At 41.6% G+C, this 27,437-nt stretch overlaps 1 protein-coding gene, 1 non-coding gene and 1 pseudogene across 3 annotated transcripts; 1 reads left to right on the top strand and 2 right to left on the bottom strand.

The window, feature by feature from the left end:
* Positions 1–152: 152 nt before the first annotated feature.
* Zfp37 (ZFP37 zinc finger protein) lies at positions 153–18,877 on the top strand. 2 transcript variants are annotated; one of them, XM_042696163.1, is made up of 5 exons: positions 153–370; positions 5,275–5,380; positions 5,682–5,816; positions 11,014–12,594; positions 18,865–18,877. In XM_042696163.1, exons 1-4 carry the CDS (start codon positions 332–334, stop codon positions 12,573–12,575), a joined length of 1,842 nt encoding a protein of 613 aa, XP_042552097.1. In that variant the 5' UTR covers positions 153–331; the 3' UTR covers positions 12,576–12,594; positions 18,865–18,877. The 2 variants fall into 2 exon arrangements, with proteins under 2 accessions (XP_042552097.1, XP_042552095.1); XM_042696161.1 differs by lacking the exon at positions 18,865–18,877 and having other exon boundaries at positions 154–370; positions 11,014–13,281.
* Positions 6,437–8,606, bottom strand: LOC122121992 (annotated as a pseudogene).
* Positions 18,878–23,153: 4,276 nt separating the features above from the next.
* On the bottom strand, positions 23,154–23,217 carry Trnaa-ugc. Its single transcript has one exon. It is a non-coding gene; the product is annotated as a tRNA-Ala (tRNA).
* Positions 23,218–27,437: the final 4,220 nt, after the last annotated feature.

Genomic DNA, 27,437 nt, shown 5'->3' with positions numbered 1-27,437 from the left:
GCGAGCGCCGGGCGGAGCGCGCACCTCGCGCCGTCCGAGCGCTTCCCGCGCCAGGAACGCGACTGGCTGCGGGCCTCGGCGCCGCCCCCTTCCGGCTGCCAGCGTCCCAGAGGCCCCCGCGCGCCGTTGTACGGAGGAGGCCTTCCAAGATGGCCGCCCCCGTGGACGACTGCCTGTGGGTGCCGCCATCGCGTCTGTGCGACCCCGCAGAGGCCGCGCTCCTGGAGGCTGCCATCTCGGCCTCCGGCTGTAGTCAAATCCTAACAAAGCCGGAGGTGGGGCATCTGAAGAGTGCCGGGGTGCAGCCGAAGAGGCCGGGCATCCGCCCGAGATGGCTGTGTCCCCTCCCGGGGGCAGCGAGAAGGCGAAGGTGGGGCGGCTTGGCGGTGCGGGAGCGTCACCGTAACCTGGGAAGCCCAGATGCTGAGGGTTCTTTGGGAAGTCATTGGTGATTGCTGTGGTTTTAGGAAATCAACATTTGGGGGATCTGTGGCGACAGTGTGTGTGTGTGTGTGTGTGTGCGCGCGTGTGTGTGTGCGTGTGCGCGCGCGCGCGTGTGTGTGCAGGGGTGTGTGCGCGCATGTGTGTGCGTGTGCGTGTGTGTGCGCGCGCGTGCGTGTGTATGTGTGTGCGTGTGCGCGTGTGCGTGTCTGTGTGTGCGCGCGTGCGCGTGTGTGTGCGCGCGTGCGTGCGTGTGCAGGGGTGTGTGCGCGTGTGTGCGTGCGTGTGTGCGCGTGTGTGAGTGTGTGCGTGTGTGTGCACGCGCGCGTGTGTGTGTGTGTGCGTGTGTGTGTGTGTAGCAGTTACTGACTGCTCAGGGTTTGGAGAGCTGGAGGGGTGAGGGGCGGTGATCAGAAATGGAAGCTTTGTGATGTACCAGAGATTGGGAAGGGCTGTGAGGTTGGCTACCTGTGTTGGCGGTTCGAGACTGGTCTGTCAAAAGACATGCAGTGTGGAGATTTGGAGAGTTGAGAGCCTGAAAATACCTGTGACCGTCAGAGCTTGGAGCCCTGGGGTCGGCGGGGGTGACGTCTGTGGATGTATGATCAGCAGCCTCTGAGAGTCAGTGGTTAGTGTACAGTGAGGGGCGGTGGGGGAACCTGTGGGTTGGGGGGTGGGAGGAGTGATAGGATGTGAGGAGTCAGTGTTGAGGTCTTTGTGAGCATGGTAAGGTGAATATGTGTGCAATCTGGGGAGGAAAGGTGGTCAGTGGATTACGTGACGTCCAAGAGTCCTGACTGAAACAGAACATAAGGGAAAAGAAGGATCAGGATTAACATCTAGACTTCTGGCCTCAGGAAGTGGGTGGGCAAGGAGTCCACTTTCTGAGAAAGGATGGTACAAGTATTGGACGTCACTTTTTGTTGTTGTTGTTGTGGGGATTGAACTCCGGGCCTGCGCACTGTGCCTGCTCTCTTCAGGTCAAGGCGAGCGCTCTACCGCTTGAGCCACAGCGCCACTTCCGGTTTTCTAGTGATTTATTGGAGATAAGAATCTCATGGCCTTTCCTCCCCGGTCTGGCTTTGAACCTTGATCCTCAGATCTCAGCCTCCTGAGTAGCTAGGATTACAGTCGTGAGCCACTGGTGCCGGGCTGGACATCACATTTAGAAGATGGAAAAGGGATTGAAGGGGGATGAGACAGTCTATCTTTGCCACATCAAGATGACCATTACACATCCTAGTAGAAATGTTGAGTGGCCACTATGCATATGGAACCTAGGCAAGGTCTGGGACAAGGGAATGCTATTTGAAGACAGCAGTGTAAAGATGATATTGAAAGTCCTAAGACTGACTGAGGCCACCCAGGAAGAGAACAGCATATAGGGGAATTAAAGAGAGCCAGGGGTAGAGTTTTGAGTCATTTTTGTATTCAGAAGTCTGGTGGGAGAAAAAAAAAAAAAACCAGAAAGAGAATGAAGGGTGCTCACTGAGGTGGGTGGAGGACTACCAGTGTGGTGTCAGAGAAGCATAGGGAAGAAAACGTTTCAGGATCAATCAATTATCTCATGTGCTTTTATGAGTCCCAAAGTATGATTGTAGAGAATTTGATTTTGACAAGATGAAGCTCAGTGGTTATTTTGACAGTTGAGAGCTCTTTTATTGGAGTGACAAGAGTAAAATCCTGTTGGAGTGAGTTGAAAGAAGGAGAAAATAATGAAGTGGAAATAGCACGTCCAGAAAATGCTTCTAGAAATGTTGTAGATAAAGAAAGCCCAAGAGGGGCTGGGAAGGTGGCTCAGTGGTAGAGCACTTGCCTTGCATGCCTGAGGCCTTGGGTTCGATTCCTCAGCACCACATAAGCAAAAAGAAAAAAGCCGGAAGTGGCGCTGTGGCTCAAGTAGTAGAGTGCTAGCCTTGAGCTGAAGAGCTGAGGGGCAGCGCCCAGGCCCAGAGTTCAAGCCCCACGACCGGACCCAAAAGAAAAAAAAGAAAGCACAGAATAGATATGGGAAAGACAGGAAATCAAAAGAGGGTTTTCTTCAGATGAATGACAGTAAGGCAATATTGTATGTCAGATGGAATGATCCAGTACAAAGGGAGAAATTAATAGTACAGAGGAGAAACAGGTAATTGTGGGGTAAAGTTCTTGAAGAGTAATTGGGGATGGGATCAAGAGCCCAAAATGGAGAAACTAGCCTTAGGTAAGAGAAAGATTTTCTTCCATTTCAGCAGAGAGGGAGGCATATTATATAAAGGTCTGGAAAATAATTAGTGAAATTGGTGGTAGCAGGGAAGGTAATTTTTCTCTATGATTTTCTCTTTGAAGTATGAGGCAGATTTGTCAGTTGAGAGTAGGAAAGGAGGGATATTTGAGATTTCAGAAAGAGGAAAATGTTGGAAGCAATTATCCTGGAAAAAAATGAAGGTGAATAGTAAGATTGCTGACAATTTTGGATACCCATTTGAGATCAGTATTATAAATATGAAGTGAATCCAGACAGCATAGTCATTTGATTTCTCTCTTGCCATGTTTGGTTTCCAGTCTGTAGAAAGATGTTAAAAGGCAAGCTGGGTTTAACCAAGGTTGAGGCTTTGATAGGTGAGCAGAGAGGAGGAGAAGAGGGATAAGAAAATGAAAACTTTAATGTTTGGAATGGAATGGAATGTGTATCGTACATATTTATGGAATAAGCATATGTTGGGGTAAAAGGTTGTGAAAAAGTGGCTCATGGAACAGTGATGAATAGGTTACTTAGTGTAGATGGAAGAAAAGGTTGTTGGCATCAGGAAAGGGATAACTGGCTGTTGAATGGCTCTTCTACATTGATCCAGAGGTGATACAGGGATAGTACAGAATGAAAAATGGCCAGATCTGGCAAAGAGGAAGTTAATGCTATTTTTCAATGACTGAGGCAAGGAAACTACAAAACTGAGTTAATCCAGTAGGCCTAAAACTACCTGCTTGGAAGGTTCACCTGGGAAATCAGGTTTCAGCCATTCCCAGAACTCTAAAAGCAGCCCCTAGGGCTAAAATATAGAAAGGATGTAGGTTAGGTTGAACACTTGCTTTTCTTTTGGGTGTCTGGAATTCTTGTACATGTAAGCCCAGGTTTCTGTATGACTAGTTCCCCAGTTAAGCACCCTGGGCTTGAGCTTTCCTAGCATTTAATATTTCACATGTGTTACAAGAATGCATTACTTCTAGAGGAATTAAACATATCCTGTGTGACTCCCCTAGCCTGGATGCCTGTGCCTGATTTTGTCTGGACTTCCATCTCATGACCGTTAACTAATTTGCTTTGTTTTATTTTACTGTAAAAAAAAAACCAACATAGCTATGAATACGTGTGTAGGTTGAGTCCTGATACTAGAAAAAAGTTTGGAATTTTGGAAATGCATTAAGAGATGGCTGAGGTAATTATTTAGCTCATCTTCAGATCTTAAGGTACATATGTCATGGTGGGGGAGGGGACTCTCCACTTGACACCTGTATAAGGAAGCAGGTTCCTCAGATGACAGGCCAACATTAGTTAAAGCAAGAAAGTGATGGGACTGGCTAAACAAGTTGAGGATAGAGTAGGGTTTACTGACAGTGATCGAGGTTTCTGTATATGGATGCTGTTGGAGAGTTCTCTTTGTGTCAGTGTTTAGGTTTGGTGGATGAAGTATATTGGGACATAAAGGTGACAGAGTTCCAGTTGTCCGGTGGTCTTAGTGGTGGAGGGACCTGGAGGAATATGTGTTCATCTGTGGGGACAGGTGATTTGGTTTGCTGCAGTCAGTCATTTTGGAATTAGAGGCTCAGTGATTAGGGAGAGCTATACTGGTCCAGTGATCAGGAGGCCAGTCGCTGGCAATGATGGCAGGTATTAGGAATCCATGACTGGAGGTGTGTAGGGCTAGAGACTAGTAACATATGCAGGTCATGAATTAGTGTTCTGTGGAATAAGGGGTTATCTTTTTCTTTTGTTTGTTGTGGGGCTTGAACTCGGGGCCTGGGAGCTGTCCCTGAGATTTTCTGTTCAAGGCTGGTGCTCTACCATTTTGAGCCACAGCCCCACTTCCAGTTCTGTGGTGATTATTTGGAGATGTGAGTCTTATGGACTTTCCTGCCTGAGTAGCTTTGAACCACAATCCTCAGATCTCAGCGGCCTAAGTAGCTAGGATTATGTGTGTACCGCCAGCATCCAGCAAGGGATTATCTTTAAATGTTAAACCAACATGTTTCAATGTGTACTTATCAGTATCAAAATACCCCAAAAGCCATACCATCTTCTGTTTACCTGCCTCATATAAAAACTGTAAATTTAGCTGTGAATTTAATATTTCTCCCCTCCTCCAGTCCCTTCCTATCATAGTCCTGTTTATCTATCTATTTATTTACTTATTTTTATCATACTTTTTGATTTTAAGGGTTTTTTTCTCACAGTTACACAAATTACTTAAATTTACCTAGATAGCCAGATGCTGGTACCTTATTTCTGTAATCTTAGCTACTCAGGAGGCTGACATCTGAGGACTGCAATTCGAAGCCAGCTGGGGCAGAAAAGTCCATGAGACTCTTATCTCCAATAAACTATTTAGAAAAAGCCAGAAGTGATTCTGGCTCTGTGGCTCAAGTGATACAGTGCTAACCTCGAACAAAAGAAGCTCAGGGACAATGCACAGGCCCTGAGTTCAAGCCCCAAGACCAGCAAAACCACAAAATATTAACAAAAATTTACCTAGTCCTAGTCCATAGTGAGTGGTCAATGTAGGCTCAGAGTATTGTCTTGTCCAAAGTACTCACCAAATGGAGGAACCTTGGACTAAAAGCAATTTGTTGTTACAGGGATCAATAACATTTAAAGATGTGGAATGGGAAAGACTGGATCCTGCACAGAGGGACCTGTATAAGGATGCCGTGCTGGAGAATTACAGCAATCTAGTCTCAAAGGGTGAGGACAAGTTCCATGTCATTCAAAATATGTTGACTGTGATGCCATCTTACTAAAATCTTGGTAGGTTCGGCCTTAATTTTTAGTGGATCGAAGCATTTGAATCCATTCTGAGTGCTAAGCAGGATATTTGACATCCCCTCTAAAAATGAGGGGTCTGCTCAGTTGAGTTATAGGCTCATTCACATTGTGAAACTTCAGAAGACTAATGTGTTTATTACTCTTGAAAGGCCCTGAAGGGCAAACATTGATTTCTGGGATGGTTGTTCTAACACTGAATTTCTACCATTCTCCTGATCAGAGTATCAAGCTCCCAAACCAGACATGGTATCTGAGTTGGAAAAAAGAGAAGAGCCATGGCTGGGGAAAAGGAAGAGACCCAGTCAAAGTCATCTGAATAAGATGGCAAGACCCAAGCAAATAAGGGCCAATGGAAGTAAGTTCCTAATTTCCTGGTAGTAACATTGGAGTTCTTCAAATAATAATTTATTCTTAAATTCTTCTTAAAGATTTCATACCATATTTTCTTTTCTTTTTTTTTTGGAGGGGGAGGGGCCTGGTCATGGAGTTTGAACTGGGCCTGAGTGCTGTCCCTCAGCTCTTTAGCTCAAGGCTAGCACTATTCCACTTGAGCCACAGTGCCACTTCTGGCTTTTTTTTTTTTTTTCTGCTTATGTGGTGCTGAGGAATCAAACCCAGGGCCTCATGCATGCAAGGCAAGCACTCTACCACTTAGCCACCTTCCCAGCTCCATATTTTCTTTTAAAGATTTTTTATTAGCATGTATCAGTTATACAAGGGGATTTCATTGTGATATTTCCATGTATAGATAGATACAAATAAAATGTCCTCTTGTCAGACTCATCTCTCTATCATTCATCCTCATCCTCTTTTCTTAAAATGGTTTCAACAGATTTCATTGATCTATAGTTTCATATGAAGTATTTTGACCATATTATCATCACATTTTTTTCAATGGGTAAATGGTTTATTCCAATGAAATACTCCACTCAAATGAAAGTAATGTACAAGGATTGATTTAATTACTCCTTAGTTTTAGAGAACAGTAAGGCATCTTATCACTCACTTTTTCCATTCCTTAAAGGCTTCTGCTGGTTTCGGCACATTTACAGTGTTTTCATAGCTGGGCTTTGAAGTTGTTCTAGATATGTCAGTGTGTTTATCATCCATCCACCTCATCAGTTCTTTGTATCTTTCTACAATATTTAAGGCAAGAGCACATTACAACTTGAGCAAGTAGATAGGGCAAAGGTGTACAGTATGCCAGTTAACTTCTTCCAAGTGGTTGGAGACTTGCATTAAGCATATAAGCCACTTGTGTCTCAGTACAAGTTTGTGTCCAGTCTCATGGGTTAAAGTCTTACAGAATCACAGCAGTGAAACACCAGTGATCTCAGGAACATAGTATTATTAAAAATGGAATAGTCACTGGAAGATACTCTTTCAGGCTTGTTCACTTTGTCCTTATAGTGTGAGCTATAGAAATCCCTGCCATACTTGGCAAAGCTGAATATCCCCCTGCCATCCATCAAAGAGGCCTATCCAAAGACTAAGTTCTTGGGGTCTCCTGGGTAACGATCAATTATGCTTATCCCCACAACACAGAAGGAATCTTCATTCACATTACTTCTTCTTTTTTCAAACAACTTATTATTAAGGTGTTGCACAGAGAGGTTACCATTTTCCTATTTCTTCCTTTTGAAGAACTTTAGGGTATACCCTGCATGTATCTGTAGTTCTGTGTGTGATCACTAACTCAAAAGGATCACCTCAAAAAAAGATTTAGAAAACAAGCGCGTGCCGGTGGCTCACGCCCATGATCTTAGCTATTCAGGAGGGTGAGATCTGAGGATCTCAGTTCAAAGCCAGTCTGAGCAGGCAAGGCCATGAGACTCTTATCTCCAGTGAATCCCCAGAAAACTGGAAATGATGCTGTGGTTCAAAGTGGTGGAGTGCTAACTTTGAGTGAAAAAGCTCAGGGACAAGCATGCCCAGGCCCTGAGTTAAAGCTCCACAACTGACTAAAAAAATTAATTAATTAATTAATTAATAAATAAAAGGAACATCTCCTGACAGAAATAGACACTGTAGATACTGGTTTTAGGAGTTTCATTATCTGGCCATGGAAATATGCTTCATATAAGTTAGGCCCAGAGTGACAAAGGATACATGTTTTCCCTTATATATAGAAACTAGATTTAGCATGTAAACTTATAAGTAAATATGTTGGGTGGTATGCAAGTGTATACAGATGTATTAATTGAAATATGGTAGATTCAAGGGAGATCCCAAACAGGGTAATTCCTTAGAAAGTAAGCAAAAATTTTAAAATATCAGGAAGTGGGTACTCAAATGGAGTGGAGTGAGGACAAGGAGAAAGGGGTAGATGAATGAAGAGAAGAAAAGGGAAATGTAGCCAAGAATCCAACATATATCCCTCAAAATTAAGAAGAGTGAAGGAAGGGGTGGGTAGGTGAGATATGGGTGAGAATGTTGAAAGGGGTGACATTGATCAAAATATATTGTATTCATAAACTGCTTTGTTAAATGGCAACTCCTTTGGGTAACTACTTAAAGATAATAATAAAAAGAAACAAGTTAGCCAGGTGCTGATGGCTCACTCCTCTGTAATCCTAGCTACTAAGGAGGCTGACATCTGAAGATCACAGTTCAAAGCCAGCCTGGGCAGAAAAGTCCATGAGACTCTCTCTTATTTCCAATTAACCACCAGAAAACTGGAAGTGGAGCAGTGGCTTAAGTGGTAGAATGCTAGCCTTGAGCAGAAGAGCTCAGAGAAAGTACCCAGGTCCTGAGTTCAAGACCCACAACCAGCAATAACAAAATAAATAAATAAAAATAAAGTAAAAAAGAAAAAAGAAGACCGGACCCACCCCCCAAAAAAAAGAAAAAAGAAAAATGCCTCACAGTAGCCCTTCAGCCATTTAATATATTCTTTGCCTGATAACTCTGGTGTTTTCTAGAGATCTATAGACTGTATATAAATAGTGCATGAGGAAGCTCAGGGTGAGAGATAATATAATGTGACTGTGATTGCAGGTAATAGGTTTAAAGAGATCAGTGGCTGGCTGGAAAGCTTCATTCATTAAGCATTTTCCCCCAGAATCTAGGTTCTCCTACTGTTCACAAGCACTGGGTTCTTTGAGGCTGTTTTTAGTATCTGTTCAGAGTGCTGGACTACTTGCATTTCGCATTCTTATGTAGAGCTCTGATCCTCCAGTTGAATGAGTCAAACAGCTCTGATATGAGGAAGCTTTCTTTATAAAGGAGGAAAATCACATTGAAGTTTGTTTTTGTTTTTGTTTTTAACTAGCATAATTGGGAAAGTGTGTGGAGGACTTTGGAAAGGCAGTGTGTAAGGTCAGGAGGCCCGAATGGCCAGGTCTAATAATCATGGATAAGTTCACTAGGACAGCCTTTGCCTAGGTGCCACCCTCCCAACTCCTGTAGCTGCCCCTGCACACATGTGCCCCACTGCCCTAACAGCTTAAAAAAAAAAACAGGAAATAACATTAATTATAATTAGAATCTCCCACAGAAGAAGAGTTCAAATTAAAAAAGATTTTGTATCCTTGGAGAGTCTAATATCTCTTCCTTTTATGAATCTTTGTATATAGAAGTTTCTCTAGTGAGGTTTCTTATGAGACTTTAGTTATTCTACTTGTATCCATCAGCTTAAACTGTGTTTTGTTCCATTAAGGAATGATCCTAAACCCTTAATGGCTTATAAGAAAAGGTTTTTGCCTAGTCTATACCCCAACTCTGCATAATTTTCATTTGGGAACTTAGGGTAAAAGATTGTTTTTTTTTTTTTGGAAAATTCTGATCATGTGGCAAAGGAGGAAAATGGTAAGCAGAAACACATGATAACTTTCAAAAACATTGTTTGGAAGTGGTTTTTCAGCTTAAATGTTACTGGTTGGAGCATTACTAGGTTACTTCTAGTCCAACAGGGTGGAAATAGGTCATCTTTTCGCCAGGAAGTGTGCTGCAGTTCAAGTGGCTGTGCTTTTGAAGGGCCTAGGAGCTATAATCATTCCATAGAGAACAACAATATAGTCTATAATGCTTTCAGATTGTGGCAGGTAAAAGTATAAAAACCAGGGCTCTATTCCTCTAATATTGGCCCCTCAGAAAGTTAACTGATCCCTTCATATAGCCCCCTTTCCTTATTCATTCACTCTTTTGCTCAGCTTTCAGAAGATGCCTTTTAGCTCTTCTCTCAATCCCATTTATATTTACCTTCCTTAAAGTAATGCTTAAAAAATTCTCCTGTTTTCCTTATATCCTCAATTATTCTACCATACTCCATCTGCACTCTAATTTCCCAAGGTGTCAAATTCTTTCCTTATATACTCAAACATTCTTAGGTCTTTCTTCCAAATGTCTTGGCATAATGGTTCTGCCTTCAAATGACTTTATTTCCCCTCTTTTCACTATGAAATGCTCCAGGTCTGTGGTCTATGACATATAATCATGTCCATTTTCTCCTCCATTTTTACAGCCAGATTCCACAGAAGTCTTCATCACCACTGCTTACCTTCCAGTACATACTTTACTAGTTTTGATTAGCCTGAGGCTCTTGAACATCTAAATAACACCATTTCAGTGGTTTGTCCTGTGCCTCTAAATGCTTCATTACTATTTACTCACCAACTTCTACTCCTTTTCACTCTATTGAAGTGCCCCTGAGGTTGTGTCTTCCACTATCCATTCCTGTTTTCTATTATATTCCCATCAAATAGATAATTTATTATGCAACTACAGCTGGTTATCCAACTCTGATGACTTTAAATGGACATCTCCAATTCCTTCGTCTATATTCCTATTTAACTTCTTGTTTTTTGGGTCTGGTCGTGGGCCTGAACTCTGGGCCTGGGCGCTGTCCCTCAGCTCTTCAGCTCAAGGCTAGCGCTCTACCACTTGAGCCACAGCGCCACTTCCGGCTTTTTTCCTTTTTGCTTATGTGGTGCTGGGGAATCGAACCCAGGGCCTCAGGCATGCAAGACAAGCGCTCTACCACTGAGCTACCTTCCCAGCCCCCTATTTAACTTCTTATAGAAAAGTTTGTCTTAAGGCATCAGAAATTTCAAGTCTTATCTTTAGAGGTTCCTTTTACCTTCCCTTCTTTTTTAAAAAAATCAGAATTTATTCTGATAACTGCAGGATAACTGCAGGACTGTAGACATGGCTCAACAATAAGAGCACCTGTTTGTCATGTGCAGTGCCCTGAGTTCAAACCCCAATACCATCCCTCCCATAAAAAGCACTAACTATAATCCTAATCTCTTTTAACTTGTTATTCCTTATTTGCTGCTACTTGTATCTCTGTCCCAGCCTACAGGGTTATATTTTCAAGCATCCAAAGCTGTTTCTCATCACTATTATCAAGTTTTCTTTTCTTTATTTTATTGTAGTATTTCCCCTTCAAGTCCAGGAAGATAGAGACATTTGCTATTGATATATATTTCACTTTGAGATATGAGAGTTGAATAAAGATTCAACCCTACAACCAGACATTTCCTTGTGAAACTTATAAAGATGTTAAATGAGAGTCTAGAAATTCACAAGAATCTCATTGAATTTCATTTTAGAAGAAGTCCAGCAAGATGATGACCAGCCAGAGAATACCCAGAAATCTCAAAAGGAGCTCATTGGGAAAGTTACATTCAAGAAGAAAACTCCAAATAAGAAAAAAAGCAATGAAGAAAGTGGTTCATTGGGGGAAAAGAATAATGTGAGTATGAAACATGCACCATCAAAAAAAAGACTTCTTAAATTTGATTCACGTGAAAAAAGTTTGAAACAGAATTTAGATTCACCTGATGAGATGAAAAAAAATGCAAAAAAGAAACCTGATACAGCTAAAGAACATGAGAAATCATTCAGGCATGGCTTCTCTGATACAAAGAAAGACAAAAAGGAAGTCGGAAAGAAATGTGAGAAATTATCCAACCATAATTTGTCTGGTAAGTGTGACAAAACTCAAATTGGCAAGAAAAGTGACAAATTATGCCATCCTAGCCCCTCCCCTGCTAAGCAAGACAAAATTAAAACTGGAGAAAAACGTAAGAAATCATCCAGCCATAGTTCATCTACTAAGCCTGGCAAAACGGAAGCTTCTGTGAAACCCTATGAATGTAATCAATGTGGGAAAGTTCTTAGCCATAAACAAGGACTCATTGACCACCAGAGAATTCATACTGGGGAGAAGCCTTATGAGTGTAACGAATGTGGGATAGCCTTTAGCCAAAAGTCCCACCTCATTGTACATCAGAGAACTCACACGGGAGAAAAACCGTATGAATGTACTCAGTGTGGCAAAGCCCATGGTCATAAACATGCCCTCACTGACCACTTAAGAATTCATACTGGAGAAAAGCCCTATGAATGTACTGAATGTGGGAAAACCTTCAGACATAGCTCAAACCTTATTCAACATGTGAGATCTCATACAGGCGAGAAGCCTTATGAGTGCAAGGAATGTGGGAAATCCTTTAGGTATAATTCGTCTCTTACTGAGCATGTGAGAACTCATACAGGTGAAATACCGTATGAATGTAACGAATGTGGCAAAGCCTTTAAGTACAGCTCATCCCTCACTAAGCATATGCGAATTCATACTGGTGAGAAACCCTTTGAATGTAATGAATGTGGGAAGACATTCAGCAAGAAGTCACACCTCCTTATACATCAGCGAACTCATACAAAGGAGAAACCTTATAAGTGTGATGAGTGTGGGAAAGCCTTTGGACATAGTTCATCTCTTACGTATCATATGAGAACACATACAGGTGAAAGTCCCTTTGAATGTAGTCAGTGTGGAAAGGCCTTTAAACAAATTGAAGGCCTTACTCAACACCAGAGAGTTCATACTGGGGAGAAACCCTTTGAATGTAATGATTGTGGCAAAGCTTTTAGCCAAAAGGCACACCTTATTGTACATCAGAGAACTCATACAGGGGAGAAACCTTTTGAATGTAATGAATGTGGAAAAGCCTTCAATGCAAAGTCACAACTTGTTATACATCAGAGATCCCACACTGGAGAGAAACCCTATGAATGTAGTAAATGTGGGAAAGCTTTTAAACAAAATATATCCCTTACAAAACATATGAAAACTCATTCAGAAGAGAAACCTCATGAATCAAGTTAATGCAGGAAAGTATTTTTGCGTTTTTATTAGCGTATCTTAGTTGTAAGTGGGGGTTTACTGTGATATTCTTGTACATTCATATAGTATACCCCAATCAAACTCATCTCCTTCGTAGTGCCTCTTCTCTCCCACTTCTTAAAATAATTCCAGTAAGTTACAGTGTTCTATTTTCATACATGTATATAAAGTACTTGGATGATTAGCCCTTCATATGAGAAATTTGATAGCTGAACTGATGGTTTTATTTAACCTTAGAGATAGTCTGAACTTGAAAAATGTTAGAAAACCTTTAGACATTGCCTTGTTCTACATGAGAGAATTCGAATACAGATCTTACATAGAAGTAATGGATGGAAATGAGAGATTAGCTTGATATCACACTCCAACCAAAAAAATAGTTTTATGATTCTCAACTGTTGTACATGAGCTAGATGTTAAGATTAAAACATTTTAAAAGCCCTAAAAAACATAAAGTTCAAATTGTGAATGATTTGAATAATCAGAGCATTGAAGGAACAGGTTAACTGTGCCAACAGTTCCTAAGTTGTTTGGATGCTGTGTATTTATACACCATATATTAGAATTGCATTTGCCTATCTAGTAATTACCATGCAAACACACGAACTCATCGCCATTAAAGATGTTATCAAGTAGCGCTTAATGTGTATCCAAGTTTATAAACAAATAAAAAGGTTTATAAAAGGCTTTTCACTTATCTCAAAATTATTAACATTAACTTAAATAATAGGAGAAATGCAGCTGAGCATAGAAATACACAGGAAATTACATCCAAGATACACTGTTACTAAAAAGTAGATTGTGGAACCATGATCATTGTTGTGTAATAATAGGTATGTGTATATTTCTCTCTGTTTCTCCTTGTGTGTGTAGGTATGCATATATGTTTATATATTTGTATGTGAATTCATTTTGTTTTTAAAACAATCCAGAAGAAACTTATTAACAGTTGCCATTAAGTGTAGGAATACAGGATTGGGGAGTCTGAGCTGGGAGTAAGACCTTCTTTTATGTATACTGCTTGAAGTTTGTATCATGTACTTGTATTATTTTCACAGTTACATTTTTTTGGGGTCAGTTTTGGTCAGTTTTTTTGGTCGAGGCTTGGCTGCTGTCCCTGAGCTTTTGTGCTCAAGGCTAGTACTCTGCTATTTTGAGCCATAGCACCACTTCTGAATTTCTGGTAGTTACTTGGAGATAAGAGTCTCACAGACTTTCTTGCCTGGGCTGGCTTTGAACCGTGATCTTTGCTTCTCAGCCTCCTGAGTGGCTAGGATTAAGGTGTGAGCCACTGGCACTCAACCTCCCCCCTCCAAAAAAATACAGGGCTGGGTGCTGGTATCTCATGCCTGCAATCCTGACTACTTAGGAGGGGGACATCTGATACTACTAGTTTGAAGCCATCCTGGGCAGGAAAATCCATGAAACTTTTATTTCCAATAAACTACTCAGAAAAAGCCAAAAGTGGTGTTGTGGCTCAGGTGGCACAACACTAGCCTTGACCAAAAGAAGCTCAGAGATAGCACCAAGCTATGAGTTCAAGCCTCAGGACTGGAAAAAAGGGGGCTGGGCCATGATTCACGTAGTAGAGTACTTAAATAGCTTGTAGGAGACTCTGTTCAACACTCACCCTCACCTTCTACACTGATACAGTTCAACTCTGGGGGGGGCGCAGTAAGTGGGAACCCTGCTCCCTTCTGAGTCGTCCTCTTTACCACTATGAACTTCACTGGTGTCCTGAACTACTGATGGGAAATGTAGTGATGGATTCTGCTTCTGTCACCCACAGATGAGCTGAACAGATCCACATATTGACAGTTGTAGGGATGCTGGAGACTTTTGTGGATCTGGTTCACCCAGTATGAAGGCCATGTGAACACACAGGAGAAGGTGTCCATCTACAATCCAAGGAGAGCGATCTCAGAAGGTCTCAGACTTCCAGTGCTGTGAAATTTAAACTGCTGACAGCAGAACTTTTGTGAGGGCAACCCTAGCTAATGAACGAAGCCCCCTTTCCAGTCCCTCTGCTGTCCACGCTCCAGCAACACAGGTTTCCTTTTGGTCCTTGAACTTTCTATAGACATGCTTGCTGCTACCTTCTGCATATCTCCTCTTCCCTATTCTTGGAAGGCCCTTTGCTTATCACCTGATTGTTTCATAATCTTCTCCTTTCAGTCTCTTCCACTTTTATTCATTCTACTAATATTTACTCAGTGATGGCCATACACCTGGTCAAAAAAACCCACAAAACACCCCAAATCCTGAGCATGCATCTGTGAACAGGCATTGTCCCTGCCCTCAGAAGGCTGACAGATTTTCCTAATTGGGGCCTTCAGTTAAGTGTCCTATGACACTTGTCCAGTGGCAATGCATTTATCTGAACTGCTCTAAACTTCCTATTAGACTTTGGTGACTATTGTGTCAAGTTCATCACTTCAAGAGCAAGTAGAGAGTGGGGCGCCAGTGGCTCATGCGTGTAATCCTAGCTACTCAGGAGGCAGAGATCTGAGGATCATGGTTCAAAGCCACCTGGATAGAAAAATCTGAGACTCTCATTCCAATTAATCACCTGACTACCAGAAGTGGTGCTGTGGCTAAAAGTTATAGAGCTCTAGCCTTGAGCTGAAGAGCTCTGGGACAGGGCCCAGGACCAAAGTTCAAGCCCCATGACTGACAGAAAAAAAAGAACAAGTGAAGAGAATACAGGTTGTTTGGAGTAGACTCAGAACAAGGCTAGTTGACCTCATACTTTCTCCTGGAATGCTATGGCTTACTTCCTTTACTGCTCTGGGCAGTAGAATGCTTGTATTATTCTTGATGAATGTACTGTAGCCTTTAATGACCCTGTGGTTCTTTGTACCAGGCCTGGGTACTGAGTAATGACTAGCTGATTCCCAAGAAAGGTGCTCTGGAGCAATCTGTGATTTAAAAAGGATCTGATCAGTGTGGCAGGCAGCAGCAAAAAGCAAGAGCTAGCCTTCAGACAGGAGCAGGTCAACAGAAGGGGATGACATTTTAGGCATGTAATGAATTATTATGTAATTAAAGGGTTAGAAACAAAATGTACTTTCATTAACCAAAACAGGTCTCAGAAGCACTGCTGCCTATCTGACATACTTTGGGGGGCCTGGTCATGGTGCCTGAACTCTGGGCCTGGGCGCTGTCCCTCAGCTCTTCAGCTCAAGGCTAGCACTCTACCACTTGAGCCACAACACCACTTCTGGCTTTTTATTTTTTTGCTTATGTGGTGCTGAGGAATCGAACCCAGGGCCTCATGCATGCAAGGCATGCTCTCTACCACTGAGCCATCTTTCCAGCCCCTATCTGACATACTTTGAAGAAAGAAGCATTGATGTGTTGTCAGAAGGAGAAATTTTTCAAGGCTCACATGGTATCATGCAGTGTTTCTCAATGCAGGTTTTATAGACATGTTATATGACACAGACCCTTCTACCTTTGGCGACCAGCCTTGGCTTTGCACAAGCTTTCTTGTCTCAGGATCCTGGAGGCCAGATATATGTAGTGTTCTCCAGTTTCTCAAATTAACAAAAGATGTTCCCTTCGCCCCATTTCAGAACCAGTCTTCTCATTTTCTCATGACCACACTGAGGCCCAGAGAAAGGAAGGAACTTACCTAAGACACAGACAAGACAAGATCTAACCTCAAAAGAAGAGTGGGACAGTTGAAGGAAATCATATTTATTGGGAAGCTATTACATTTTAGTATCATCTAAACCCACCCTTCCTTTCTTCCTTCCTTCCTTCTTTCCTTCCTTCCTTCCTTCCTTCCTTCCTTCCTTCCTTCCTTCCTTCCTTCTTTCCTTCTTCTCTTCCAAATGGGACTTGAACTGAGAGCCTAGCACTCTCATTCGGCTTTTTGCTAAGGTTAGTATATTATGTAACATTACCTGAAAATTCCCTCTGGCATTTTTTTTTTTTTTTTGGGGTCCGGTCGTGGGGCCTGAACTCTGGGCCTGGGCGCTGTCCCTCAGCTCTTCAGCTCAAGGCTAGTGCTCTACCACTTGAGCCACAGCGCCACTTCCGGCGCTGTCTCCACAAAACCAGCACTACAAAAGATACTTAAAGATGTCCTACACATGGAGAACCAACTAGAACATGATGAAGGCAGAGAAACAGCCCCCACACAAAGAATCAGACAAACATAGGTAGAACCTAGGAGATATGGCCCCTAAGAAGGTGGATAACATGGCAGGAACTACCAAACACCTTTCAACCCTAATTCTCAATATCAATGGACTTAATTCTCCAATTAAATGACAGAATGTCTAGTTGGATCAAAAAGTAGGATCCATCTATCTATCTGCTGTCTTCAAGAGATGCACCTTCCCCACAAAAACAAATATATTCTGAAAGTGAAAGGCTGGAATAAAATCTACCAAGCAAATGGCTCCCACAAACAGGCTGGAGTAGCAATCTTCATATCAGATAAAATAGACTTAAAATTAAAATTAGTGAGAAGAGATAAAGAAGGATACGACATACTATTAAAAAGATCTCTCCTACAAGAGAATATAACAATTCTAAATATTCAGCAAATACTGGAACACTCAAATTTATCCAAGAAACACTACTTTCTCTAAAATCACACATAAATCCAAAGACATTGATTGTTGATGACTTTAACACCACTTTCCCCACTGGATAGATCAACCCGGCAAAAAGTCAACAGAGAAACGTCAGATCTAAACAACTGCATAGACCAACTAGACTTAACAAACATCTATAGAATATTTCACCCATCAGCAACAGAATACACGTTTTTCTCAGAAGCACATGGAACATTCTCCAAAATAGACTACATGTTAGGTCACAAAGCAAATTGGTCCAAATATAAAAACATTGAAATCAAATATAAAAACATTGAAATTATGCCCTCCATTCTCTCAGACCACAGGGGACTAAAATTAGAATACAACTATCTTCTATAATGCCTTCAAAAGAGAACTTACTCTAATACTCCTCAAACTCTTCAATGAAATAGAAAGGGAACCCATTCTATGAAGCCAGAATAACCTTGAACCCAAAATTATATAAGGACTCATCAAAGAAAGGGAATTATAGATCTATCTCTTATTAAACCTCAATGCAAAACTTCTCAATAAAATTCTGGCCAAGTGAATTCAACAACTAGCCAAAAAAAATCATACACTATGATCAAATGGGTCATCCCAGGGTAGCAAGGCTGGGTTAATATATGCAAGTCAAATTGCGTAATTCAACACATCAAGGAAAGCAACTACATGATCATCTCAATATATGCAGAAGACAAAACTCAACACCCTTTTATGACAAAAGCTCTGGAGAAGCTAGGAATCCATGGAACATTCCTCAATATAACAAAAGTTGCATATGGCAAATGTGCAGCCAGCATCATGTTTACTGGTGAAAAGGTAAAACCATTTCCTTTAAACTCAGCAACAAGACAAGGATGTCTACTCTTTCTACTCCTCTGCAATATAGTACTGGAATTCCTAGCAAGAGCAATAAGACAAGAGACAAATATAAAAGGGATCCAAGTAGTGGAAGAAGAAATAAAACTACCTTCATTGCAGATGACATGATCCTTTAAAGAATCCTATAGATTCTACCAAGTTCCCTGAGCTGAACTAAAACATTGGCAAAATAGCAAAGTATAAAATAGCCCATAAAAATCAGTAGCTTCTCTGTATGTCAACAATGAGTATAAGCTGGGCACCGGTGGCTCATGCCTGTAATCCTAGCTACTCAGGAGGCTGAGATCTGAGGATCACTGTTCAAAGCCAGACCGGGCAGGAGAGTCTGTGAGACTTTTATCTCCAATAAGCCACTAGAAAATGGAAGTGCTGTGGCTGAAGCAGTAGAGTGCTCGCCTTGAGCTGAAGAGTGCAGGGACAGCACCCAAGCCCAGAGTTCAAGCCCCACGAGCGACCAAACAAAAAGCAAAAAACAAGATGAGTACAATGAGACTGAAATCAGGAAAGCAACTCCTTTTGTAATATGCTCAAAAAATAAAACACCTAGGAATTAACTTTACCAAAGATGTGAAGGATCTCTACAATAAAAACTTTAAAAACCTGAAAAAGGTAATTAAAGCAGATTTAAAGAAAGGGAAAAACCTTCCGTGCTCCAGGATTGGAAGGATTAACATTATACAAATGGCAATACTACCCAAATCTGTCTACATATTCAATGCAATACCCATCAAAATCACAACAACATTCTTCAATGATCTAGAGGAAGCAATCCAAAAATTCATATGGAATAATAGAAGACCTTGAATAGCAAAACCAATCCTTAGTAAGAAGAAGAAGAGTGCTGTAGAAATGTCAAACTCTTATTATAAAGCCATAGTAATAAAACCAGCTTGGTACTGGCACAAGAATATGCCTGAGGACCAGTGGAATAGAATAGAAAACCCAGAAAGGAACCTGCAGACCTATAGCCACTGATATTTGATAAGGAAGCCTAAAACACCCTCTTCAACAAACATTGCAGTCAGAATTGGCTATACACATGCAGAAAATTGAAGCTAGATCCTTATAAATCACCCTAAACCAGAATCAATCCCAAATCAATCATAAACCTTAATGTAAGATCAGATACCCTGAAAGTATTACAGGAAAGGATGGGAGAAACAATAGAGGTCCTTGGCATGGGTTGAAACTCCTAAGTAAAGATCCATAATCACAAAAAATTAAAGAAAGACTGGATAGATGGGATTATATCAAAATAAAGAATTTCTGCATGGCAAAGGACATAGCTGACAAGATAAATAGAAAGCTCACAGAATAAAAGAAAATCTTTATTAGTTATGCATCAGACAAGGGCCTCATATCCAAAATATACTTAGAGTGCAAAAACTTAACCACCAAAAAATTCCTTAAAGAAACCACAACCAGGGACTGGGAAGGTGGCTCAGTGGTAGAGCGTCTGCCTTGCATGCTCGAGGCCCTGGGTTCGATTCCTCAGCACCACATAAACAAAAAGAAAAAAGCTGGAAGTGGCGCTGTGGCTCAAGTGGTAGAGCGCTAGCCTTGAGCTGAAGAGCTGAGGGACAGCGCCCAGGCTCAGAGTTCAGGCCCCACAACCGGACCCAAAAAAAAGAAAAAAGAAAGAAACAACAACCAAATTAATAAATGGGCTGAAGACTTAAAGGTTTGAGAGTTCTCAGAAGAAGAAGTAAGAATGCTCATGTAGACACATGGAACTTACTATAGACACATGAAGAGATGGTCAACATCTCTGCCCATAAAAGAAGTACAAATTGAAACACTGCAATTCCAATTCACCCTAGTTAGAATGGCCATTATCGAGAAAACTAACAATAACAGATGCCATCAGGGATGTGGCCAAAAGGGAACACTACTATTTTGTGGGAATATAAACTTGTCAACCACTCTGGAAAGCAGTGTGGAGTTTCCTCAAAAGACCATACATACAGCTTCCTTATGACCCAGCACCCCCCTCCAATTGATGACAAACCAGGCCACAGTAAAGCCACCAGCACAGCCATGTTCACTGTAGCTTTGCTTACTCTAGCCACAATATGGAATCAACCTAGATGTCCCTCAGTAGGTACATGGATCAAGAAAATGTGGCATATATACAGAATGTAATTCTATGCTTCCATCAGAAAGAATTACATTGTCCCATTCATAAGCAAATGGAAAGAATGTGAAAAAATTGTATTAAGCGAAGTAAGCCAGAGCCCAAGAAACATAGGCTGCATGGTTTCCTTCCTATAAATCTAGAAGTAGGAATTGGGAAGGTGGCTCAGTGGTAGACTGCTTGCCTTGCATGCATGAGGCCCTGTGTTCGATTTCTCAGCACCATATAAGCATAAAAAGCCAGAAGTGGTGCTGTAGTTCAAGTGGTAGAGCACTAACCTTGAGCGGAAGAGCTGAGGGACAGCACCCAGGACCAGTGTTTAGGCCCCACGGCCGACAAAAAGAAAATCTACAAGTAAACCCAATGAATAGTAAAAGACAAAAAGTTACACTTGGACTTGATAAATTAAACAAAACTATAAGCACACACACAGTGAAACTAAAGGAGGATATTCTTAGGAGAAGATTGCACGGGCTCAAGAGCTATGTGTATATGATCATATAAAATGTTTATCGAAATAAATTCCAAGAAATGGAAACAGGTTTTTATTTTATTTTACTATTTGTGGTTCTTTTTTTTCTTGTGTGTCAGCATTTTTTATTTCTGTACCTTTTGGTTTGCATTTAAGAGTATCTGCTTTGGGAAGGGGATAGGGATGCACGGAAATGCTGGGATAAATGGTTAACTAATTAATCAGTGATACTCACTAGACGCTATGTTGGAAATGAAGTATACAACTTGTTTGGGAGAGTGGTCAGGAGGGAAAAAACTGGGAGAAAATTAGGGGTGGTGGTGACACTGTTCAAACAGAAATGTGCTCAATACCTAACTTATGTAACAGATGTTCCCTTTGTAAATAACCTTTACAATAAAAATTAAAAATCAATCTGTCAATCAAGCCCAGTGCTGGTGGCTCCTGCTTGTAATCCTAGCTACTCAAGAGGCTGAGATCTGAGAATATGAAGATCACAGTTGGAAGCAGAGATCTGAGATCTGAGGATCTCAGTTCTAAGCCATCAAGGGCAGAAAACTCTGTGAGACTTATCTCCAATAAAATAGTTGGAAAAAGATGGAAGTGCAGGTCATTGGTAGCTCATGCCTATAATCCCAGATATTCAGGAGGCTGAGATCTGAGGATCACAGTTGAAAGCCAGCCCTGACAGGAAAGTCTTATCTCCAATAAACAACCAGAAAACTGGAAGTGGCACTGTGGTTCAAGTGGTAGAGCACTTGCCTTGATCTGAATTGCTGAGGGACAGTGCCCAGCCCTAGAGTTCAAGCTCCATGACTGACAAGAAAGAAAAGAAAAAGCTGGAATTGACTCTGTGGTTGAAGTGATAGAGCACTGGCCTGAGCAAAAGAAGCTCAGGATCAGAGCCTGGACATGAGTTCCTAGACTCTCAAAACAAACAAACAAACAAAAGAGTTAGAGGCATGATTCAAGTAGTAGAGCATTTGTCTAGCTTGTCTAGGAGATCCTGGGTTCTAACTTCTGCTGCCCTGACACCCTGATACAGTTCAACTCCGGGTGGCCAGTAGGTGGCAACGCTGCCCATTCCTGAATCTGCCTATTCTACATGAGTCTTCCTCATTGCAAACTTCTATGAACTCCACTGGTGTTCTGAACTACTGATGGGAAATGTAGTGATGGATTCTCCCTTTATCACCCATAGATGAGCTGAGCAGATCCACACATCGACAGTTGTAGGGATCTTGGAGACTTCTGGATCAGGTTCACCCAGTGTGAAGGCCATGTGAACACACAGGAGAAGGTGTCCATCTACAATCCAAGGAGATCTCAGACTTCCAGGGCTGTGAAATTTAAATCTCTGCTGTCACAACCAACCAGAGCTTTTGTGAGGGCAACCCTAGCTAATGAACGAAGCCCCCTCTCCAGTCCCTCTGCTGTCCACGCTCCAGCAACACAGGTTTCCTTTTGGTCCTTGAACTTTCTATAAGCCTGCTTGCTGCTACCTTCTGCATATCTCCTCTTCCCTCTTCTTGGAAGGCCCTTTGCTTATCACCTGATTGTTTCATAATCCTCCTTCTCCTTTCAGTCTCTCCCACTTTTTTTCCTTCATTGAGGTGAAGTGATTACATAAATTTCACAAAATTCACAGTATTTTGGGATAGTGCTACTTAGTTTAAGTCACAAACACATTTTAACTTTCACAAAGTCTCTTCCACTTTTCTTTATTCTGTTAATATTTATTCAGTGCTAGCCATATGCCTCGAAAAACAAAAATAAACACCCCAAATTGTGAGCATGCAGCAGTGAACCGGCATTGTCCCTGCCTTCAGCAGGCTGACAGGTTTTCCTAATTGGTGTCTTCAGTTAAACCTCCTTGTATTACTATGTCCTATGACACTTGCCTGGTGGCAGTACATTTATTTGAAGTGTTATGTTTCCTATTAGACTTCTCATGGCTGTGGTGGCAATTGTATCACGTGTATCACTTCAAAACAAGTGAAGAGAACACAGGTTGGTTGGAGCAGACTCAGGACGAGGCTAGTTGACCTCACACATTCTCCTGGAATGCTGTAGCTTACTGTCATTGCTGTTTTGGGCATGGAATATCTTATTCTGCTGAATGTACTGTGGCCTTTAATGACACTGTGGTTCTTTGAATCAGGCCTGGGTACTAAGTAATGACTAGCTCATTCCTAAGAAAGGTGCTCTGGAGCAATCTGTGATTAAAAAAGAATCTGCTCCACCGGGTGCTGGTGGCTCATGCCTGTAATCCTAGCTACTCAGGGGGCTGAGATCTGAGGATTACAGTTCAAAGCCAGCCTGGGCAGGAAAGTCCTTTAGACTCCTTTTTTTTTTTTTTTTGGTCCGGTCATGGGGCTTGAACTCTGGACCTGGGCGCTGTCCCTCAGCTCTTCAGCTCAAGACTAGCACTCTACCACTTGAGCCACACGCCACTTCTGGCTTTTTTCTTTTTGCTTATGTGGTGCTGGGAATCGAACCCAGGGCCTCATGCATGCAAGGCAAGCACTCTACCACTGAGCCACCTTCCCAGCCCCAGACTCTTATCTCCAATAAACCACTAGAAAACTGGAAGTGGCGCTGTGGCTCAAGTGGTAGAGTGCTTGCCTTGAGCTGAAGAGCTACAGGGAAAGCCCCCAGGCCCAGAGTTCAAGCCCCATGACCGACAAAAATATCTGCTCAGTGTGGCAGGTAGCAGCAAAAAGCAAGAGTTAGCCTTTAGACAGGAGCAGGTCAACAAAATGGGATGACATTTCAGGCATTAAATTAATTGTTTAGGGAACTATTAAAGGGTTAGAAAGAACATACTTCCCTTAACTAAAACGGGTCTCAGTAGCACTGTTGCCTACCTGCCATTCTTTGAAGAAAACACTAGAAGCATCCATTTGTTGTCAAATGGGGAAATTTTCAAAGGCCCACATAATATACAGTGTTTCTCAATGTGGGTATTGTAGACGTGTTAGATGACACAGATCCTTTCATCTTTGGGGACTGTCCTTGGCTTTCCACAGGCTTTCTTGTCTCAGGATCCTGGAGAGCCAGATGTCAGTGGTGTTCTCTCTGTCCATTTCAGAACCAGTCTTCTCATTTTTCTCATGACTGCACTGAGTCCCAGAGAAAGGAAGGAACTTGCCTAAGACACAGTCAAGATAGGATCTAACCTCAAAAGAAGAGAGGGACAGTGTGAAGGAAATAATATTTATTAGGAATCTATTACATTTTAGTATTGTCCAAGCCCTCTCTCCTTCCCTTCCCTCCCTCCCTCCCTCCCTTCTTTCCTTCCTTCCTTCCTTCCTTCCTTCTTTCCAAACTAGGGCTTAAACTGAGAACCTGGCACTGTCACTTGTTTTTTCTTTTTGCTGAGGTTAGCATGTTATGTAACATGGCCTTCAGTATTTTCAGTTAATAATTTGTCCAATTATTCTAGAGCATGATTGGGTGCAAGGTCACTAATTCCATTTCCAATAAGCCAGTGAGTTTTATCAGGTCATCTGGCTAAAAGTGGACTGTTAGCTGGGCATGTAAGTACTCCATAAATTTCTTCTCCACGTTGGCTAGTCATTTCTCAACAACCTGATATAGACTATTATCCACCCTTCCTTTGAATCACTCATAAGATGCTGCATTTGTAAAATTGGGTGCACAAATCTTAATAGAGTTGGTGGCCAGACACTTGCTTTGAGGCCATGAATACAGAATTGTTGTGAATTTTGTTATGGAAACATTTTCTCATTCCTTATTAGAAAAGCAATGATTCTGAAATTTTCCATCAAATATTTGAATGTCAGAAGAGAGGAATTATTCACTCTTCACTTAATCAGACCTTTACAGCTACACCCATAATGCGAGAATCCAACCCAGCCATCCTAGAAGACCATTCAGAGGCTATCACATACAGGAGAAGGAGGTTTATCAAAGTTGGTGACATGGTCATCTCCCTCATGGGAGTGGGAGCAATATGGCGCCTGCCCCTATCCAGGTGGCTCCTTGTAACACTGGAGCTAGAGGTGGGAGTTACTCTGTATGAGCAGCTAGGTCTGGGATGAGAGTGCGAATGCCAACCAATCCCAGGAGAGTTCTAGGGCAGGAAGGAGTTCAGGTCTGGGTGGAAGGCATTCTGCGGATGCAGCTGGGGGCTACAAGCTGCCCCAGGAAAATGAAGTGGGAGGGGCTGAGGGAATGCTAACACATAGTGCCTTGTGTTTTGAGAAATCTTCGGACAGTGTCTTTACTAGCAATTCCCAGGTAGACACCTCCCACACCCTACAGCATTGCCCACCCTGCTCCTTCTACGGCACCATCCTCCTTCTGCCTTGACCTCTGGAGTAGACTAAGAGGAGGGGCTCTGCGATTTGATAGTCTAGGTCCAAATATGAGTTCTCCCATTTATTGGCAGTGTGACCTTGGTGTGATTACTTAACCTTTTCGAGTCTTCCTCCATACCACTGTAAAAACAGGATAATATTACATACCATGTAGAGCTATTATGCGGATTAAATGAAATAATATCTGTAAAGCACAACCATTTCTTATGTTCTTTATTCTGAACATCTAAATATTATTTTTATAGGTCTGGCCCAAGGCTGATGAGATTTGTGATACCATAAAGCATGTTCTCATTGTGTCTATGTTCTTTGTAAGTAAACCCGAAAAATCCTAGGCTTGGCCTAGGCTTGGCGCTTCTTCTACAAGTGACCTTGAACAAGACTTAGTTTGATCACCAGATTGTTTCAGGTTGAACTCTAAAAGATCTCAGATGTAAACTAGCTGATACATTTTGACTTTCAATGTAGCAGTTTGGATTCTGCTGTCAATTCTATATCCAAATCTGGGTCCAAGTGGCAACTCTACGTTATTCACTATTTTTCTTGAGAATGTGTTTTCCTGGTTTTGCTTTTTTTTTTTTTGATATTACTGGGGTTTGAATTCAGGGCTTAGTGCTTTTTTATTTGAGCTACATTTCCCAGCCTGAGAACTTGTTCTGATAACTGTAAGGTAACTAAATAAATCTAAAAGAGACAAATTGCCAAGTTTCAACGGCAGCAACAATCTTTGGCTTCACTGAATCAAGGATTATTTCTTGGAAGGGGAGAATGAAAGGTGGAAACTTGCAGTTTAGTACTGGATTCAAGATGTATATGAAGTCCAAAGCACTTCAGCATTGAACCATTGCTGAATCCACTACAAAGAAGAAGCTGCTGCTCCTGTGTCTGGGGCTGACCCTGGTCTGTATCTACAGTGAAGGAAAAATGGAAGTTGTGAAGAACTTTGATCCATCAAAGGTAGAGTCATGGAGTACCTCAATTTCTGACTTTGCTGGGGAAGGGAAAGCCTTGGGGAAATCTGAAGCCAGATAGGTCCTTTGAGGGCTCAGAAATTCTTTACATTTGACAAAAAGGGGTGGTTTCAAACCTCCAACTAAGAGCATTTGTACCATACTGAAATGTGACAATGCTTGGGGCAGCCTCTCTTGCTGGAAGGGCAATAGAAAAGGGCACAGGTGCTGTGCCAATGGACCCGAGACAATTCCAACTGCAAATCACATTATGAGTCCTGGTCCACCAGTGAGAGTCAAGGAGAAAGTGTACATGTGATATTGCTTCTCTTTTCTCAATCATCTTACTTATTTTTTGAAGATTACAGGGACATGGGTTACCGTTCTATTGACCTCTGACCAAAAGAAAAATATAGAAGAAAATGGTGGCATGAGAGTTTCGTGGAATATATTGATGTTTTGAAGAACTCTTCCCTGTTGTTTAAATTCCATACCATTTAAGTGTGGCCTATTTTTGTTTGGGAACAAGGAAATAGAAACCTGGTTTTTAGCTTGGACCTCTGCATACCCAAATACATACAGATACAAGTTTAGGTGCACATATGGACATACAAACACATGGACATACATGGACACAGGCAGTGGTGTATGTATATGCTGAGCCTGGATCCAAACCAGAGTCTCTCATCTGATATTAACCAAGGACTTGATGCATTTGGGGTTTTTCAGGAATTGAGAGTTGGTTACAGGAATAAACTTACTAGGAGTAGACTAAGTTAAATCATATTAGTGTGCAAATATAGCATAAGATTAGAGCATGGAATATAGAATGTGAATTTCTTACTAGTAGTTGACCAACAAGATGCATACCTTTCCATATTGATTTTCTGGGGCAAAAGGGTATAAGAATGAGTCTTCCTCATGAGTTTTTGGGAGGACCAACTCCCAAAAGTCATTTGTAAAGTCAGTGACATTTGTAAAGTCAGCAAATGATGAACACTTAGCTAATGAGTTAGAGAATTGGTTGTAGTATAGTAACAGTGGGAAATAGTGACAGGAAAAGGTTGTTTTAGTCATTCTTAAAGTATCAAATTGAAGCTCAGGTGCAAGTGGTAACTAATATTGAGTAAAAATGATGAGGGACAGTGCCCTGAGCACTGAGGAGTGACTGAGGACTAGCAGGAGAGAGAGTGGTGGGAGGAGAAGAGAACAGAGAGACAGAGAGAGACAGAGACAAGTAGTATAAATATAATCTGTGTGGTAATTGTAAAATGTGTTCAAATAGAAATGGAATCAGAAACTGAAGATAGGATTTGAGTAGAGGCTGGGAAAGCAGCTTCAATCATGTATCCAAGGAATCAACTCATTCTGTTTTATAGTGTAACTGGACAGTATACTGAATTCTTTGTAACTTGTGATAAAAAGAGAAGGATGGTGTATATATGTTCAGTGTAAGGATACAAAAAGTCTT

This window comes from Dipodomys spectabilis, unplaced genomic scaffold, assembly GCF_019054845.1.
Source record: "Dipodomys spectabilis isolate Male_0828 unplaced genomic scaffold, ASM1905484v1 ptg000006l, whole genome shotgun sequence".
Lineage (NCBI taxonomy): Eukaryota > Metazoa > Chordata > Mammalia > Rodentia > Heteromyidae > Dipodomys > Dipodomys spectabilis.
Note: the sequence above shows the minus strand (reverse complement) of the source record. Positions and strands in the feature narration are given on the sequence as shown.

What these genes read in the sequence shown, in the direction of transcription:
- Zfp37 (XM_042696163.1), top strand. Translation starts at nt 332, where the DNA reads ATGGCTGTGTCCCCTCCCGGGGGCAGCGAGAAGGCGAAG. An exon ending in CAGCAATCTAGTCTCAAAGG is followed by an intron (nt 5,381 to 5,681) that starts GTGAGGACAAGT and finishes TCTCCTGATCAG; the next exon opens with AGTATCAAGCTCCCAAACCA. An exon ending in GCAAATAAGGGCCAATGGAA is followed by an intron (nt 5,817 to 11,013) that starts GTAAGTTCCTAA and finishes ATTTCATTTTAG; the next exon opens with AAGAAGTCCAGCAAGATGAT.